Source organism: Micromys minutus, assembly GCF_963924665.1.
Source record: "Micromys minutus genome assembly, chromosome: 12".
Lineage (NCBI taxonomy): Eukaryota > Metazoa > Chordata > Mammalia > Rodentia > Muridae > Micromys > Micromys minutus.
In genome coordinates this window covers 55229652-55245271 of record NC_137981.1, presented here as the reverse complement: position 1 = coordinate 55245271, position 15620 = coordinate 55229652, and the positions used below count along the sequence as shown (strand labels likewise).

Sequence of the window (15620 nt, the reverse complement as noted above, 5' to 3'; positions counted from 1 at the left end):
ACCACATTCCTTTCCAACCGCGTGAAACTCTAACTGGACACACGAGCAGAGTGGAGGGACACTGGCTGCTCCCCGACCCCCCATACAACCCCCCACAGACTCAGTTGCCGCTGCCCGCCCTCCATTCTGACCAGAAGCCACAGCCCAGCCTCCCACCTGCTCGGAGTAGTCGTTCCCGTCCACGTCATCGCTGTTGGAGTGGCCTCCTGGACTCTGTACATCTATCCCATGACTCTCCAGGATTGCTGCTTCTTCGAAAAAAGCAAATAGATCCCTAAATTATCTGATGCCTCGCCACAGTGACTGCACCATGCTGTGTATGGTGAGGAATCAGAACACGGTCTCCAGTCATCTTCAAATGGGAGAAACTAAACTTTGTGCAGCTCAGGGCGGAGATCCAGCCTCTATGCACATTAAACTACCAACCTGGCTGAAATACCAATCAGACTGTTGGGTACTTGGGGCAATGCAAGTATCTGAGAACTGGAATGGCAAGTAAGACATGTTCACAAATGAAATGCAGGCATCCTTCTTGTGGTGCTGAGCATCAGACCCAGGCGCTTTCTCTCACTGTACTATCCCAGTCCCTGAAACACAACTGTGGAAGCTTAAAAGAGTCTTTTACTCCAAGCTCACCCATTCTGATCTTGTACTTTTACTGTACTTTTGAATAGGATTTTCTTCTTTGTTAGCTGGACACATACTTTCCCTAGGGCATTGTCACATGGTCTTCTGTCCTCTGGCTTTATTTCCTAAGCTATTGTTGCCAACGGAACTGTTTTGGAATACACCAGTGTGTCCACGGTCACATCTGTGAGATGTCCTTTATTGCTTCTTTTTCCATGCTTCTTGTTCGCTGAATCCCTTCCATTCCAGCTACTGCTCAAATGTTTCTTAGTGTGGAGTTCTGTTCTAGGTTGCAGCAGTAACCAGCAGGCTGGGAGATTCACAACTCTTCTCTTAAGACCTCACAAAAATCCTTAATATGAGCCACATGAGCCACATTGTTCAGGGGCTAATTCTACATTCTAGAACATTAAGAAGAACTATCTTTATAAATAACAAAGGCATTCTTAAAACATAAATAAAATAGTGTAGGTAGCACTGACCATGCTATTAAAAATGCAAGGAAGAGAATCGATGGTGTGTGTTGTTAGACCTAAGTGTTGCGATCATTTAGATTTGCAGCTTATAACTGGCCACACTTAGTGTATTTCCAACCTTCTCATGAGAGGAGGCAGTCTCTCTGATACATTACCGATATTGGCTCTCCTCTTGATCTCCTTCCGTCGATTAGCGAACCAATTATATACTTTGAGAGAGGTGACTCGTTCCAGGTCAGACAGCTTTTTGCCTGTGAATGCATACAACAAAATCCAGATAATCTGTATCTAGGATCCAAGTGTGAACTGTCCGCAAGAAATACTTCTCTACTGAAAGTTGCTTTTGATTCTATTTATTGTCAAAATAACAAGATGGGTTATAATCTTTTCTATCATTGCTTAGTACCAAGAACACTCTAAAAGCATCACTGTATGAACAAACATGTAAAGGAATGCACAACTAGCCATAACTGATAACACAGTACACTATTCTCAGTGTTAAAACCATTTACTAGAGTTCTAAATCAGACTTTAGATTCCAGGTTAGATTCCATGGAGGCACCATTTAAGTAACATCACCAAGAGGGTTGTTGTTGTTATTATTGGGAGGTGGAGGTGAGATAAGGTCTCTCTGTCCAGGAACAACTACTTCTTCTTCTTCTTCTTCTCTTTCTTCTTCTTAATTATTGGGAGGTGGAGCTGAGATAAGGTCTCTCAGTCCCGGAACAACAACTTTTCTTCTTCTTCTTCTTCTTTCCCTTCTCCTTCTTTTTATTAATTATTGGGAGGGGAAGTTGAGATAAGGTCTCTCTGTCCTGGAACTCACTCTGTAGACCAGGATGGTCTGAGACTCTCAGAGAGCTGCCTGCCTCTGCCTCCTGAGTGCTGGGATTTAAGGTGTGCGCCACCACTGCACAGCTGAGAGGGATGATATTCTTTAAAAAAGGGTGTCCTGGTGCCTTAAGATCCTAAGATACATGTTTTACCTTATATAAGCTATGAGATACACGTTGCTGTGAAGGCTCATGGCCACATCCACACATTATTGTGACTGTTTCAGGAAACGAGGTACCACTCAGATTAGATTTCAGATTTATTGTCTTCCTGGACAGCACAGTCAGTTCTGATGGAGATACCAGGCTAACTAGTAAGCAGCCATTTGTCTCTTGCTCTCCTGTCTTCTTGTTTTAAGCTTTTAATCTGTATGTTTCCCAGAGGAAGTAAATCCCTGCACTGGGACTGTAGGCCTGTGCACACAGGGCAGAGCTGAGTGTGCTGGGTAGATATGAGTAGAATTCAGATTTCTAAATGAAGGGGATTAACCCCCTTCACTGGATAAAACTGAGATTCACAGTCTTTAAACCATCAGCACAAGTGGCCAAGCAGAAACTCGACGGTCGTTTTAACAGGTGGGTGCTCATGCCATGCCTCTGAACAGCACAGGGAGTAAGACCCACAGACGGAGCAGAATGGTTGAGCTCCCACAGGAGACTTTAAAGAGAGCCACCATGCTTCCTTTAGCTAGGCACGAGTCATCCCAGTGTGGGAAGCAGACAGAGCCCAACCCCAAAAAGCTTTCTCACAGATCATACAATTTTAGAACAACTTTGAAAAAATGGATTTATATATTTCTATTAACAAAGCTCACTTAAATTTTCACCCTTTATGGTTATTTCAGAATTAATAAATTTATGCTAACTTTTAGTAAAACCCACAATTTAAAAAAATTCAAGACTTCAAATTTCATGAAGAGTCATTGTATATGAGCACTTGATTCATGTCACAGTGACATCAGAAGTGGTGGAGAACACTGGACTGGGACTGCATTATGAGGAAGTAAGTGTCTGACCGTAGTTGATCGTGGCCCTCCGAGTTCACGCCTTACCTGGCTTCTGTATGACCGCATTGCAAGCATTGGCAATTTCTTCTCTTTTTGCTTCATCTGGGTACTGGTTCTCATTGAAGTAACTGCAGGGGCAACAGACAAGACACATCTACTTTAAAATGTGCTCATCAGATATGTCTTCTTTAAGATGTAACTCTGGGGGAAGCTAGCATGTTCAGAAGAGCTTTCTGATAGAAACAGTCTCTACTGTGTTCAATATTGTGTGCCCACTGTGTGGCTCGAGAGAAAGCTAAGGTAGGAAAGAGACTGGTCTTCCGCTTCAGTGGACTAATTGTGACTGGTGGTCACTGTGCTTCATTAAGGTTCCTCTGAGATGGGTCATCGATGTGAAGAACCACCTGGTGATGACCATGTTAACTGAATCAAGCTGCTCTCAGAAAATATCATGCCTACTCTCCAGTGATATTTGTTATTTAATACAGATACAGAAAATCGTGAGTGCAAGCATGACATGCCCTCAGAAGTAAAACTGACGGGGGAACCAAGAGGAATAATAGAAAAGGTAAGGCCGGGAAGTAAGGGGTACGGTCAGTTACACTGTGTGTATGTTATCTTAGTATACACGACTAAAGTCACGGAGCACAGAGCCACACTACTGAAGACTGGTGTCAACACAACTTTTTCTTTTTTGGTCACTTCTTTCTTTTATAGTAGCAAAAAATGGAAATTACCTAACTACCCACAGACGAGGGGATGACAGGACAAATCATGGGACATCTATATTTATAGACGGCTACTCTAAAACAACTAAGAAGAAAGTAAGTCAGCACTGTCCACTGAGTTGGCGATGTTTCCAGCACGTTCCTAAGTGAGATAAACAATCTGTAGAATAATGCACAAGCCAAAATGGTAAGAATGAAAAGATCCTGTGTGCCGGTTCACAAGAGTAAGTGAGGAGCATGCACAGAAGACTGAGAACACTGACCACGCACTGCTGAGGAAGGCTTAGTGAGATACTTACCCATCTCATTTCTGTAGGAAGTAGAGATTACTTTGATTCACTAGTAGGCTTAGCAAACATGAGACTTGCTAGACCTGTTGTTAGACTATCAGATGCATAAAATGTGAGGTGGGAATAGAATGCTCATTATTAGTGCTTTTTCTGACATCTATGAACTTAAAGGAAAAGAAAACTCTCTTGGCTTGAGCCTGATCTTCACTGGATTCTAGTTCTGACCATTTCCTCCAGGTGTCCCTTTCCTGAAAACCAGTCCTGTTCCCTCACCACATCTGTCAGCACTGGCAAAGACCACCCACTGCACAGATGGCCCAGAGGCCCCTCCCCTCCTAGCACCCCCAACCTGACCCCTGCTGCCCTTTCCTCCCTTGATGTGTCTTTCTGAATGGCACATCCTCGCTTCAGTCTGCGCTGCCTCGCTTCTCCATTGTCTTCTCTAAAACATAAGCCTCATAACTTGTCTTTGCCCATGTTCTACATGGTCCCTTGCTGTTCCCCACAGTGTAAGCATTTCCTCCTGCAACCCTCCTGAAGTTGTTACTCTTCCCCTAAATAAAAAATAAATATCTACTATCTCTAGCTACGCCACTTACTTCTTACCCGAATGGCAGACAAGTCAAACTTGTTGAGAAGAACCTGCCTACTGCCTACTGAGATTTCTTGTTCCTGCCCTGCCCATCCCCCACACTACAGGCAGCACCTTCCTTTTACCCCCATCCTTCTTGGGATGTGGACGCAATGTGATGTCCACTTGGGCATCCTTCCTCCGCAGCCTGAGCTAGCCACTTTCCTTCTGGTGGGAACCCTTTGATGCCTTGCTCTGAAGTCTCGGCCCTCAAAACCTTCACTGTCACTCTCTCTGCAGATGACCTTGCCTTCCCTGTTATCAGTTTGCTAGGTGTTTTAGCTTCTGAGCTGCTAAACTTCTCCAGGCCATTATTCATCTCTTTTCTCCCAGCTGAGAAAACATAAATCATGCTCCTTCCAAGGTCAACTTCTCTCCTGTCCTTGATTGTATCCCCTCTCCTTTTCATTCTCTCCAATTTTTCTTGCCATTCTCAGCTTTTTCTGCACCAGTGTAATAATCTTCACTGATTTTATGATGCACATTTCCTCATTGTTGTGATCTTTGGAATCGGGACACATTTCCCAACTGGTAGTATCTGAAAATTGAATGGCAGTGTTTTGCTTTTTCCTTCCTCACTGGCGCGCACAATAAGGCATGCCTTACAATCAAGACTTTGCTACACTAGCTGCTAAATCCTAAGACTCCACTTAAGCAACAACTCTGTGGCCAGTATACCTTATAACTTTTTAGCCAAATGACCTGCAAGTCCACGACCAGCACTGGAGTGTGAGATAAATATTCTTGACAATTTCTTTAGGTTTTATCTCTGTCCTGTTCAAACATTCTCAAGGGTTTACTATGGATGCTTAAAGCATGTTTCTCGCCCACCCTCCCCCAATCTCTGCAGTCACTGCCCCTTTCCCAGGACAGGAGTTTTCTTTACCCAGTGAACCCTACAGAAGCTCATGTGTTCCCTCCTCACAGCTCTTCCCTCTTGTACCTTCTCCTCTTCCTAAAGCCAGGGTGCAAGTCAGACTCACCCCCAGCCATCTCACAAATCCTGGGACTGCAGGCCTGGGCTGCTCAGCCCAACAATGGAACACACAGCTGTCAGAAGCCTTTATCTCTGAGGAGCAAGACCGATGCTATAGAGCAGGAGATAAAACGCTGGTGACGCGGCTGACTCTCACAATCTACTTCATAAAATTCTCTGCAGAGTTTTTAAAATGAACAGACACCATTTTTTTAATAATAAAAGGACCTTAGGGAAACACTGAAATAATTAAGAACTAGTTTGATGATTAATACAAATCTGCAAACAATTTATGCTCTAAAATGGACCGGGATCAGGTAGAAGGCATTACCGTTGTGACTGCAGTGACTATTAGGAAAAAAAAAGCCATACAGGTTTTGTATGCTAAACTAAAAATTTACAGTTATTCATAGCATAATGTCTTCTATTGAGTCAAAGCTTTAGTGTAGATAATTAGGCTGTATTTCTAGGCTTTCATTTCATACAATGAAGATCAGAGTAAAGACCCTGATAATTTCTTCCAAATAAAAAGTATTTAGTCATATAGTTTAAGCTTCATTTTTAAAAAGTAATCTTTTTTCTCTGTTAAAAAAATCTGGCTCTTGCTTCTCTTGCTCTTAACCCTTTGTCCTTCCTCTCCCCATTCTCCCCCCCCCCCCACGTGCTCATGGCACCTCTGCTTCTCTACCCCTTTTTCTCCTCTTCTCTCTCTCACTTCCCCTACTACCCTCTTAACTCCCCTCCCCATGCCCTGAATAAACTAGTCTATACTATTAAAAAAAAAAAGCAAAAAAACCTTTTTGTTAATAAAATAATTTCTACAAATGTTTGCCCACGTGTGTGTGGGGACCTTAGGTTTTATCTAGCAACCACTGTATTCCACTCAGTCTAACAAAACCTTGGATGTGTGAAGAATGAACTGGACATCATGCTTACCAGTTAAAAAAATATTCAGATCAAAATCAAGCAAATATTAAGGCTTGAAGTCATAAGACCACTAGGAGGCAAAGCAGAAAGTGTTTTAGGACATAAACAAGGGCTTCCTGGACAAGACTCCCAATGCCACAGGAAGTAAAAAGACAACTAGGTGGCAACAATGTGGAGAGAGTGCTGTAGAACCAGAGAAAACATCCGACAAGCGGCAGACATCCAGAACATAAGGAACTCTCACCCCGAATTGGGCAGTAAGGTACACGCCTAGTACCATAATGACTAGTCTAACCTAACAAAGCCCTGGGTCTTCCCAAGATGTGCCTGGTGAGAGGGAATGCTGCTTAGAGAAAGTGAAGTGTCAAAGAAAAACATGATCAGTCTTCAGTTACTCATAGAAGGAGTCTGGCTGCCCATGGCAGAGACTAACCAATGTGCATCTATTTTCTCAAGAGATGTGTGAATAAGGGAATGTAAGAAGGAATATAAAAGGAGTCTGTGGTGAAGGAAAGCAGAGGCTCTAAGCAAAGCTCCTGGAGGAACCAGCACCAGCTCTTCCAGCAGAGGGGCAGCTTCAGGTCTCTGCACGCTCCACAGTATCGGCTTCAGCTATGTTTGGTGGTTTTAGCAGCAGAGACATGGATGACTAAAATTATATCAGAACGGCGTTTCTTTTAAATTATATGTGACCAAACTGGACTATCAAGGAAATCAGCAAAAGGCTAATGCCTGTAATTTCTGAATCACGAATTTAATCGCCCTGTTACAAGGTTTCTACTAGATAGCTGACTATCGGAGGTGGCAAAGATGAACCAGACAGATCTTCTGAGTGTGGTTACAGCAGACAGAGGTAAATACAGACCTGAAAGGGAGCCAGTACTGCAGGCACAGCACACACACTGTAGCAGACGAGGGCCGTTGTGGGTACAGGGTCTCAGGCAAAGCTTGAGCTTTCAGGGCAGGGATTTGGGCATAGTGAAATAACGAGAGGAGGAGTGAAGGGACCCTAAGGAGCCCGTGGCACTGAAACCGGGAGGGAGCCCAACACAGCCTGAGTGTGCAGTGCCTATCAAAGTGGAGAAAAAACGACTGAGTCCATATTGTAAAGAGAGGAACCAACTCTTTAAGGATCCTGGAGCCATGGTTTAAAGTAGGGGCATCTGAGCAGCATCTCCTGTGGTGACAGACACAGAAGCCACATGTGTATCTGTGACAATAGCTAAGGAGAAGTCACTTTAAGTTTTAGATTTTTTTTTTTTTGGTTTGCTTTTTGTAAAACACACAACAACAACAACAACACCAATAACCACCAGAAATATTTCTAAGGCAGGAGAGCTTGGCTGCTAGTTTCTAAAGACACAAAATCAAACCCTGACATTCTGTAAGATACAAAATAGAAAGAAATGTAAGCACAAGCCCGTGGATAGCAACAGAAAGAGACGGCAACTCCCAGGTCACTGCACATCACAAAGGACGCCGGCAGCTGAGCGGCCAGCACATCGCTTCCCATAGAGAAAGCAAATGGCTGCTTGGCTATATAAGGAAGGGTAAAAGTTAGACTGAAAAGTGGGAAGAGAATGTACACGAAATGAGAATCCATAAGCTGAGAACAAAGGGCAATGCCCCTGAAGCAATTCTGTTCCAGTAACACTTAAATCACCGAAGCCAGAGAATTTTTGCTTGGTATCTTGTCACGAGAATGCAGCAAAAACAGAACAATCCTAAGTGGGGATAAAGTCACATGGGCAGGCATGTTGCTGTGTCCTCACGCAAGCTACCTCTGCACAGAAGATCTGCAGTTGCCCCCTTTTAGTTATCTGGAATTAGCGTTCAGGATTGCTTCCTACTCCCCGAAATCCATGTGGATTTCACCAGAAGACATTAAGGCAGCCTGCATGCTGTGGAGTTTAATGGTGCCTCCTCCTATTTGAGAGCATCTATGTGTGAGATGATATTTAGCAAGGAAACAATTAAAATGTTTTCATTTCTTAGGCTTGTTTTTATACAAGGGTAAGGCAGAGATGACACAGATGGAAAAGCCACTCTCCCTAAGGAGGGGATCTATCTTTGCTATTGACAAAGGCCTAATACTTTTTCTATTTACTTACAGATCATTCAAATGATTTTCTCTTTTCTTCAAAGATATCAGAGTTCTTCTAAGACTAATCATACCTTAAAACATCCCCGTGAAACAGTGTGTGGACAGAGAGAAGTAGGAAGGGCAGAGCTAGAACTCTGCTGTGCACATGACCGTCACTGAGCCTGGCCTCCTGGCAGTCGGGGTTTTGTAGATTGTTTATTTGTTGTGTGAAACGGGACGGTATAAGCTGCATTGCCAAGGCTAGAGGACCGACCAGATTAGTTCTTCTGACTTGAGGCCCATTTTCTTCCCAGTACTGTTGGCTAAGGAAGTTTCTGGTGAGAGGGAACAGCAGGTAGCAAGCAGATAGTCTGAAGTGGAAAAGTGGTGGTGGTGATCGATGCTGAGCAGGAGGTGAGCAGTGCTGAGGAGAGGAATGGAGGCGTCGCTATTTATGTTTGCCTACAATTATATGTTATATGTACATGAAAGTGGGGGCATATATATCACCTATGGGTGTCGATAATGCTCCCCTCTAAGAGCCAGAGACTAACACGAACCCTAGTATCAGTCATGAGAAAACTCTTTTTAAGTTGTTGCTCAGTGATTTCCAAGCAACTCCCAAAATAATACAGGCGATTGCTGTTGCCCTTAGAGGCTTCAGAATCTAAAAGTAAGCTCCTCTTGCTGGATTCTGGAGCCAGGACTTGAAAGAACTGAACTGGATCTGACCCAGAACAGTCCTCCCTGTGGTCTAGGTTCCACAGTACTAGAAAGTGCTGTGCAAACTGCCAAGCTAGAAAAGCAACCAACAGTCCTACCCAGCTGAGACACCTCAGACCACAACAATGACCAACATGGCAAGATACCCTCAAAGGTGCACATATCTTGGTGGTAACCAATAGCTGTCTAGTTGTTCTTACGGACCATTTAACGGGATGGAATTCATGTCTGCTAATGTAAACATGGCCAACTACCTGTGGCTGGTGAACCCACAGAACCTACAACCTGCATGCTTTCCAAAACCAGTATAACTGTACTGTGCATCCCCAATACTAACTCTTACACCCACAGATAAATGTAGCTTTTGCTCCTCATTAAAGAAGCTTCTTTTGGCAGGAGATGGAGACTATTACAGAAAGCCCTAGCTAGTCAAAATTCAGAGAGCATTCAATTGGGTCCTCAGCCCCAACTGATACATCTATTCCACGGCCCTTCTTACACCTATGACTCGGGAAACATTAAGGACAAAGGGAGTGTGAAGATTTCAAATGCCACAGAGAACCAAGATGTCTGCTTTGAGATTGAATCTACTATATATGACATGGAAGCTGCACCCATGAAATCTCAACAATACGGTAGCACAAACATGACTTAAACAATGACACCACCAGTTGACATGCCAACAGGAATGGGGGAGAGCTCAAAAGGCCCCACCCCTAGATGGGAAGCTCCCAGTCATCAGTGACTGCTGAGATGGAGAGACCCAGTTTTCCCCAGGGATGAACCCCGAAATTGGTTATTCAATACCACTGGTCAGCCTTAAACATATACATATGAGCAATGTTAAATGGGTTCAGCAGCTTGTATTTATATATTTATACACCACACACACACACACACACACACACACACACACAACAATAATAATTAAAGAGAAAGAAGAAACCAGTAGAGATAATGCATGGAAGTAGACTGTGGGTGTGGCAATGGAAGGGAACAGTAGGAGAGAAGCAGAATATGACAATAGGAGATGGAAGATGATCTCTCTGTGTGTGTGTGTGTGTGTATGAAATGTCAAAACAAAACCTACTATTTTGTACAATTAAATGAAAAATCTTCTTGTACATGGTAAATACACACAAACCATTAAAAAGACCAGAATTTTTCATATATAAGTAGTAGCCAGTTAGAAAATGTAACACAGTAATTATCTTGCTCTTATGGCTCTCTTACTATTTAAAAGAGCAAGATAAAAGAAAATTAACAGGAAAAGCAGAGTGAGTCAGGCATGCAGAGGTCAGGCTGGTTGGTGACCCTGCCCTCACTGAGTGGAGGCAGAAAAAAAACAGTTCAAGTCATATTCAGCCACACAGTGAACTTGAAGCTGAAGCCAGATAGGGCTGCTCACACCTATAATCCCAGAAGGAGCATGTCATTTCAAGGCTAGTCTGGGCTACACAAAGAATTGCTCTTTCAAAACAAGTAAGCAAGAGAACATAACACAAGCAAGCAAGTAAGCAGGCGTCTGTCAAGTCAGCCCACTTGCTTTTCCACATATCCAGTCACCATCATGTGTGCAGTCTGGAAGCATAATCGACTGAGCAGCTAGGCCACTGTGGCCATACCTTCCCAAGTCCATCTATCTTAGCGGAAGTTAGGCCCAGAATAGAAAGACAGTTACTAACTTACATATCCATAAACTACAGCATATTCTCATGGCAGTGTTCATAATAAAATTATGGTTTACAAGTCATGTAATGACAGTTAATATAGAATCACACTGGCCGAAGTCTCTGCTACTTGCGAAGGTGTGTACATGAGGCACAAGTGTGTTGAAACATGGTAGTGTTGATGATGACCGCCAAGTGAGAGAGTGAAAACTCATTTCTACTCTAGATCTACTTCTATTTCCTCACGTTTTACACACTAGTCAAATATAACTTTATAATGCAAAATACAATATTTGAAGAGAAAGTCTGCTACCTTATGATGCAAGAGAAGTGCAAGTTTACATAATTATTATTAAATAAGAAAGTTTCTTAGCTTGCCTTGTACCTTTTAGCAACATTTGAGAGTATGTTTCATAAACACACTAAGTTCGATAAGCAAAAGCCATCCTGCACTAATGCCTTTTTACAGATGAGCTCATTTTGAATTCTAAGGGCAGAATAAAATAAATAACTGCTCTCCCCACATCAACCTTTTAAAAGGTGTACGTGAACAGAAAAACTGAAATATAAATGAGTTCTGTTCCAGAGGAAGCCGTGCGTCTTCATGGTTTGGCAGCATCTTAAAACTTCAGAACAGAAAAGCTTATGAAAGGAGAGTCTTAAACAGAAATATTAGTATTGGCCTGTGGAGAGATCAAAGACACAAAAAGACGACTTCTCAAATCCTCATTCATAAATTGATAAGGAAGCCCACAGCACAGACCACTGTGGATTTAGACAGGCTGCAGAGCAGACCCTGGCAGGGAATTAAAGACCTTTGAGTTGTAAGGAAACATCATGAGGTCAGCTCCTTCCACCTGTAGTAAGGGTATGAACTTCATAGATGTAGTCACAAAAGAGAAAGAACTATGGTCCTCAAGGTCACATGACCTGTAGCTGAGGTATCCGGACACAGTTCATTGGCTCAAAGGCCTAACAGGAATGGATGTTGTTGGCTAAAGATAGGCTATTGTTTCTGACTTCATTTAAGATATGCAATGCAAATCCCCAAAATTGAACCAACTAGCTTAAGGTCCTGCTAATCTCCCGAGCATTCCTGACAGTGAAGATGTGGTGTCACCAGAGAAAAAACTGCAGGTCCACAGCTGCATCTCACCCAAGGGCTTCCCTTCCTTGAGAAAGGAAACATGATTACTCAACTATAACACTGACCCACCTCAATACACACCACCAGTCTATGTCTACAGTGGAGTTCACTTAACCTACACGCATCAATACCTCTGCACACATTAGAGGTTATAGGCTTCCAACTAATTCCTTATCAGGATGGTGAGATGTCAATTTTTGGTTGACCACCTGTTCCTTGTTGGCGGGGAATGAAAGGCATTGGTTACTTTCCACTTTGCTGGCCCTAAGTTGTCTGGAAGAATAACTTGATGGAGAAAGGATTTACTCTGCTCATGGTTTGAGGGGAAACTGTAGAGCATGGTGGGGAAGGCATTGGGAGCTTGCTTGCATTTTAGCAGACCAGTCAAAAAGGAGGACGGAAGCCAGGCCAGGTTATAAACTTCAAGATACATCCCCAAGAAATTCCTTTCCTCCAGTTAGGCCCCATCTTCTAACTACTCCACAGCTTTCCAAAACACCACCAGAAGTTTGGGCCCACAGTTTCAAACACATGAAAGCAGACATTTTACATCCACGTCATCATAGATGGAGGCTCTTCTGGAGCTCACAGAGTGCACCTGGCAGCTCGGTCCCCACTATATTAAAGAAAAACAACTAAGAAAGTATACTTGACTGAGGCAAATGGCTTGACTGACTCTCATGAAATTATCAAGCATCTGGTCAACTCTCCATTTGAACAACAAAGAGGAGAGTATGTAAGGGTGGTATTTATGGTCCAAGAACTTCCTAGTGGAACCATCAAACTGAGTGATAAACAAGTTAGGTCAGCAGAGAGCACCATTTTGCAAAGTTCACAAACTCTTGGGCATCGGGGCTGGTGAGTTCCTCTTGCATCTATCTGCTTCACCTACAGCCAGGGGGCAGCTGCACCTTTGTTCTGTCCAGTTTTCCTGGTAGGAGGTAGGTTTGTCAGAAAGAACTGGAAGGCAATAGAGAATTAAGTTCCTCACACTTGGCTGACAAATAATGTATCACAATAGGAAGATCAACAACAGAGGATTGGTAGAGATCAACTCACGGTTTCCTGGATTTTTTTTCCTTAGGATTAATGCCAAGCTTCTGCAAAATGGACATTTATGCTAAAAAGATAATTCCTGAGCCTAAAATAAGAAATGGTTTTCCTGGAGGAAATACCCCCCCCCTTTTTAAACTCATAAGCAGCAAACCAAGTAAGTAAATTCTTAGAATTATGGTTGTGGTAACATCTCTGCTTTTGGTCAAGATCACATGAAGATTCAGGGTGTACTGGTCTCTGGCTATCCTGGTACTTCCTGAAGTCTAGCTTTTCACTTCCTGTGTCTTGGGTTCATGACCATTTTCAGTGATAGTCAGACTATCAGAGGGTAGTAATGGGCCTTTAGTAACCTTTTAAAAGGTAAATTATAGAGAGCCTTGTCTTAAAACAACAAAATAATCCCCTCCCCCCAAAAAAAAACCTTTTCTTAAAAACAATAATAAAAGGCAAGGAATTGTGGAGCACTCCTTAAATTTCAGCTCTCAGGAAGCAGAGGTAGGCAGATCTCTGACTCTGAGGTCATCCTGGGCTATCTATATACCAGTTAGTTCTAGGACAGCCTGGGCTATTGTAAGAAGATCCTGTCTCAAAAAACAAACAAAAGTGAAATTAATTCTGATACTATCTGACAGAACATATGCTGAAAGGCTGTTGAGCAACCGTGTGCAGGTTTAATAGACAACTGAACAGTAAGGCTATTTTGATGGCAAGTCTGCCTCAGGATGATGGCTATATGACAGTCTCAAGATAGTTAGAAACAAAGGCTGGGCTTGGAAAAATCTACTTTTTTATCTTCTTTTACATGAATGTGTGCAGTGCCAGCAGAGGTCACAAGAGGGTATCAGATCTCCTGGAGCTGGAGTTAGTGTTGGCTGTGAGCAGGGACTCAAATCCAGGTCTTCTGCAAGAATGAGCCACCTCTCCTGCCCTAATCTGAACTTTTCAAGTGTGGCATGTCACCAAAGCAATAGAACAGAATACTTTGTATGAGGCACTATATCATAATCAGGATTTCTGTGGTACGTAGGCCTTCCAAGTACAGTTTAAAGAAGACATACATTTTGTACCATGAAACTCAGCAGGATAGTCAAGCTTCTTCGACCAAAAGACAAGCAAGTAGAATACTTACAGGTCCATATCCTGCCACAGCTACAAGCAAGCCCCATGGAAGATGTGATCTTAGGTCTCACACTCCTTCCACACTGTAAGAGCCAAGATCGTCTTTCACCCTGCCCATTATACAGTCTCCCCTCGTATCTACCACAAAGACTGATAAAAAGTGATCGCTGGAATATTTGAACCTTAAAAAGAAAAGGCTCACTTGCTTTCCAGTTTTCAGTTAGTCACAAGCTGACCTCCCTCTGTGCCAGTGTTTACACGTCTAAAGTTCCCATTCTGATGAAGCTGGCATACCTCACAATGACTCACGATAGCGAGAGTCACCTAACTGCTGTTTCTCTGTAGACCATGGCTATAGAAGGACATGTGGAACACAGGCTGTCTGCTGTACTCAACTGTCAGGGACAGAGAAAGAGGGGTGCGCCACTGTTTGTCAAAATAACAGCTGCTGCCAAAGCACCCACAGGAGAACGGGCAAGACTTTTAATCCACCTCTAAAGCATCAGGATCATTTCTCTTTTAGCTATTTCTGTTTGACAAGAAAGAACCAGGAAGTATAACTTGCCAGTTTTAAGATGCATTTAAGGGCAGTTCACCTTCTTATTGGCTATGAGAAATGGATTGGGGTAACTTAACTCGTCAATACGTGGCGAAGTTTTGCTGTTTTCCTCAAACAGTCTAATGGATTGAAATGAGGTCATGTCCAGGCTCCTGCTGTCTCATGGAAATGCTGAGAACTTCCTTCTCTTTGCAGAGGCACAGGAGGTGCCGTTCATTACGTTCATTACATGCCACTCAGTAATTCCACAAGGGGATGGGGAGGAGAGACTCATTTTAAAATTCAACTTCCAGTGCCTATTAATTCCAAAATTTATAGTTTATTTCCCCCGGCATTTCCTGTTCTTGACCAGCACTGACAAGGGAGAAAGGGACAGGAGGACCAGCTGATGGCACAGCTATGTCGGGAGGCAGAGTGCACATGCCTTCATCCTCACTCACTGCAGACCAGAGCTCAGGAGCTCCACCCTGCCACCGCAGTGCCATGATCAAGGGATGAAAAGACAACTCAGAAACTGAGAGTAGTTTCTGAGTCATGTTAGTGGGGATAACCCTAAACCCTTCATTATTACTCACTTTTGGATTGACCTAACGAACTTAAAATTTTGAAAATTGAAAGACAGTATACTCCTCTGCGTCTCCTCGAAGCCTGGCACGTCTGGAGTAGACAGGGACTAACAAACAGTTCCTCACCCTGCTGAGGCTGTGGGATCTCCTTACCTACCCATTCAGCCACATTAGCCTTCATGCCTAGTGCCATGCAGTTTAG

The 15620-nt window shown here is 43.2% G+C and overlaps 1 protein-coding gene across 15 annotated transcripts in view; it reads right to left on the bottom strand.

Moving 5' to 3' along the window:
- HMBOX1 (homeobox containing 1) overlaps positions 1–15620 on the bottom strand; it is a 127807-nt gene that overhangs the window by 13210 nt on the left and 98977 nt on the right. For 7 of the 15 annotated variants that reach the window (XM_080926280.1, XM_080926290.1, XM_080926291.1 and 4 more), the window contains 3 exons: positions 2989–3071; positions 1259–1354; positions 157–251 (listed from right to left, as the gene is read on the bottom strand). In XM_080926280.1, coding sequence (XP_080782406.1) covers positions 157–251; positions 1259–1354; positions 2989–3071 — 274 coding nt within the window. The remainder of the gene's footprint in view (positions 1–156; positions 252–1258; positions 1355–2988; positions 3072–15620) is intronic. The other 8 variants (XM_080926287.1, XM_080926293.1, XM_080926282.1 and 5 more) reach the window with 2 other exon arrangements.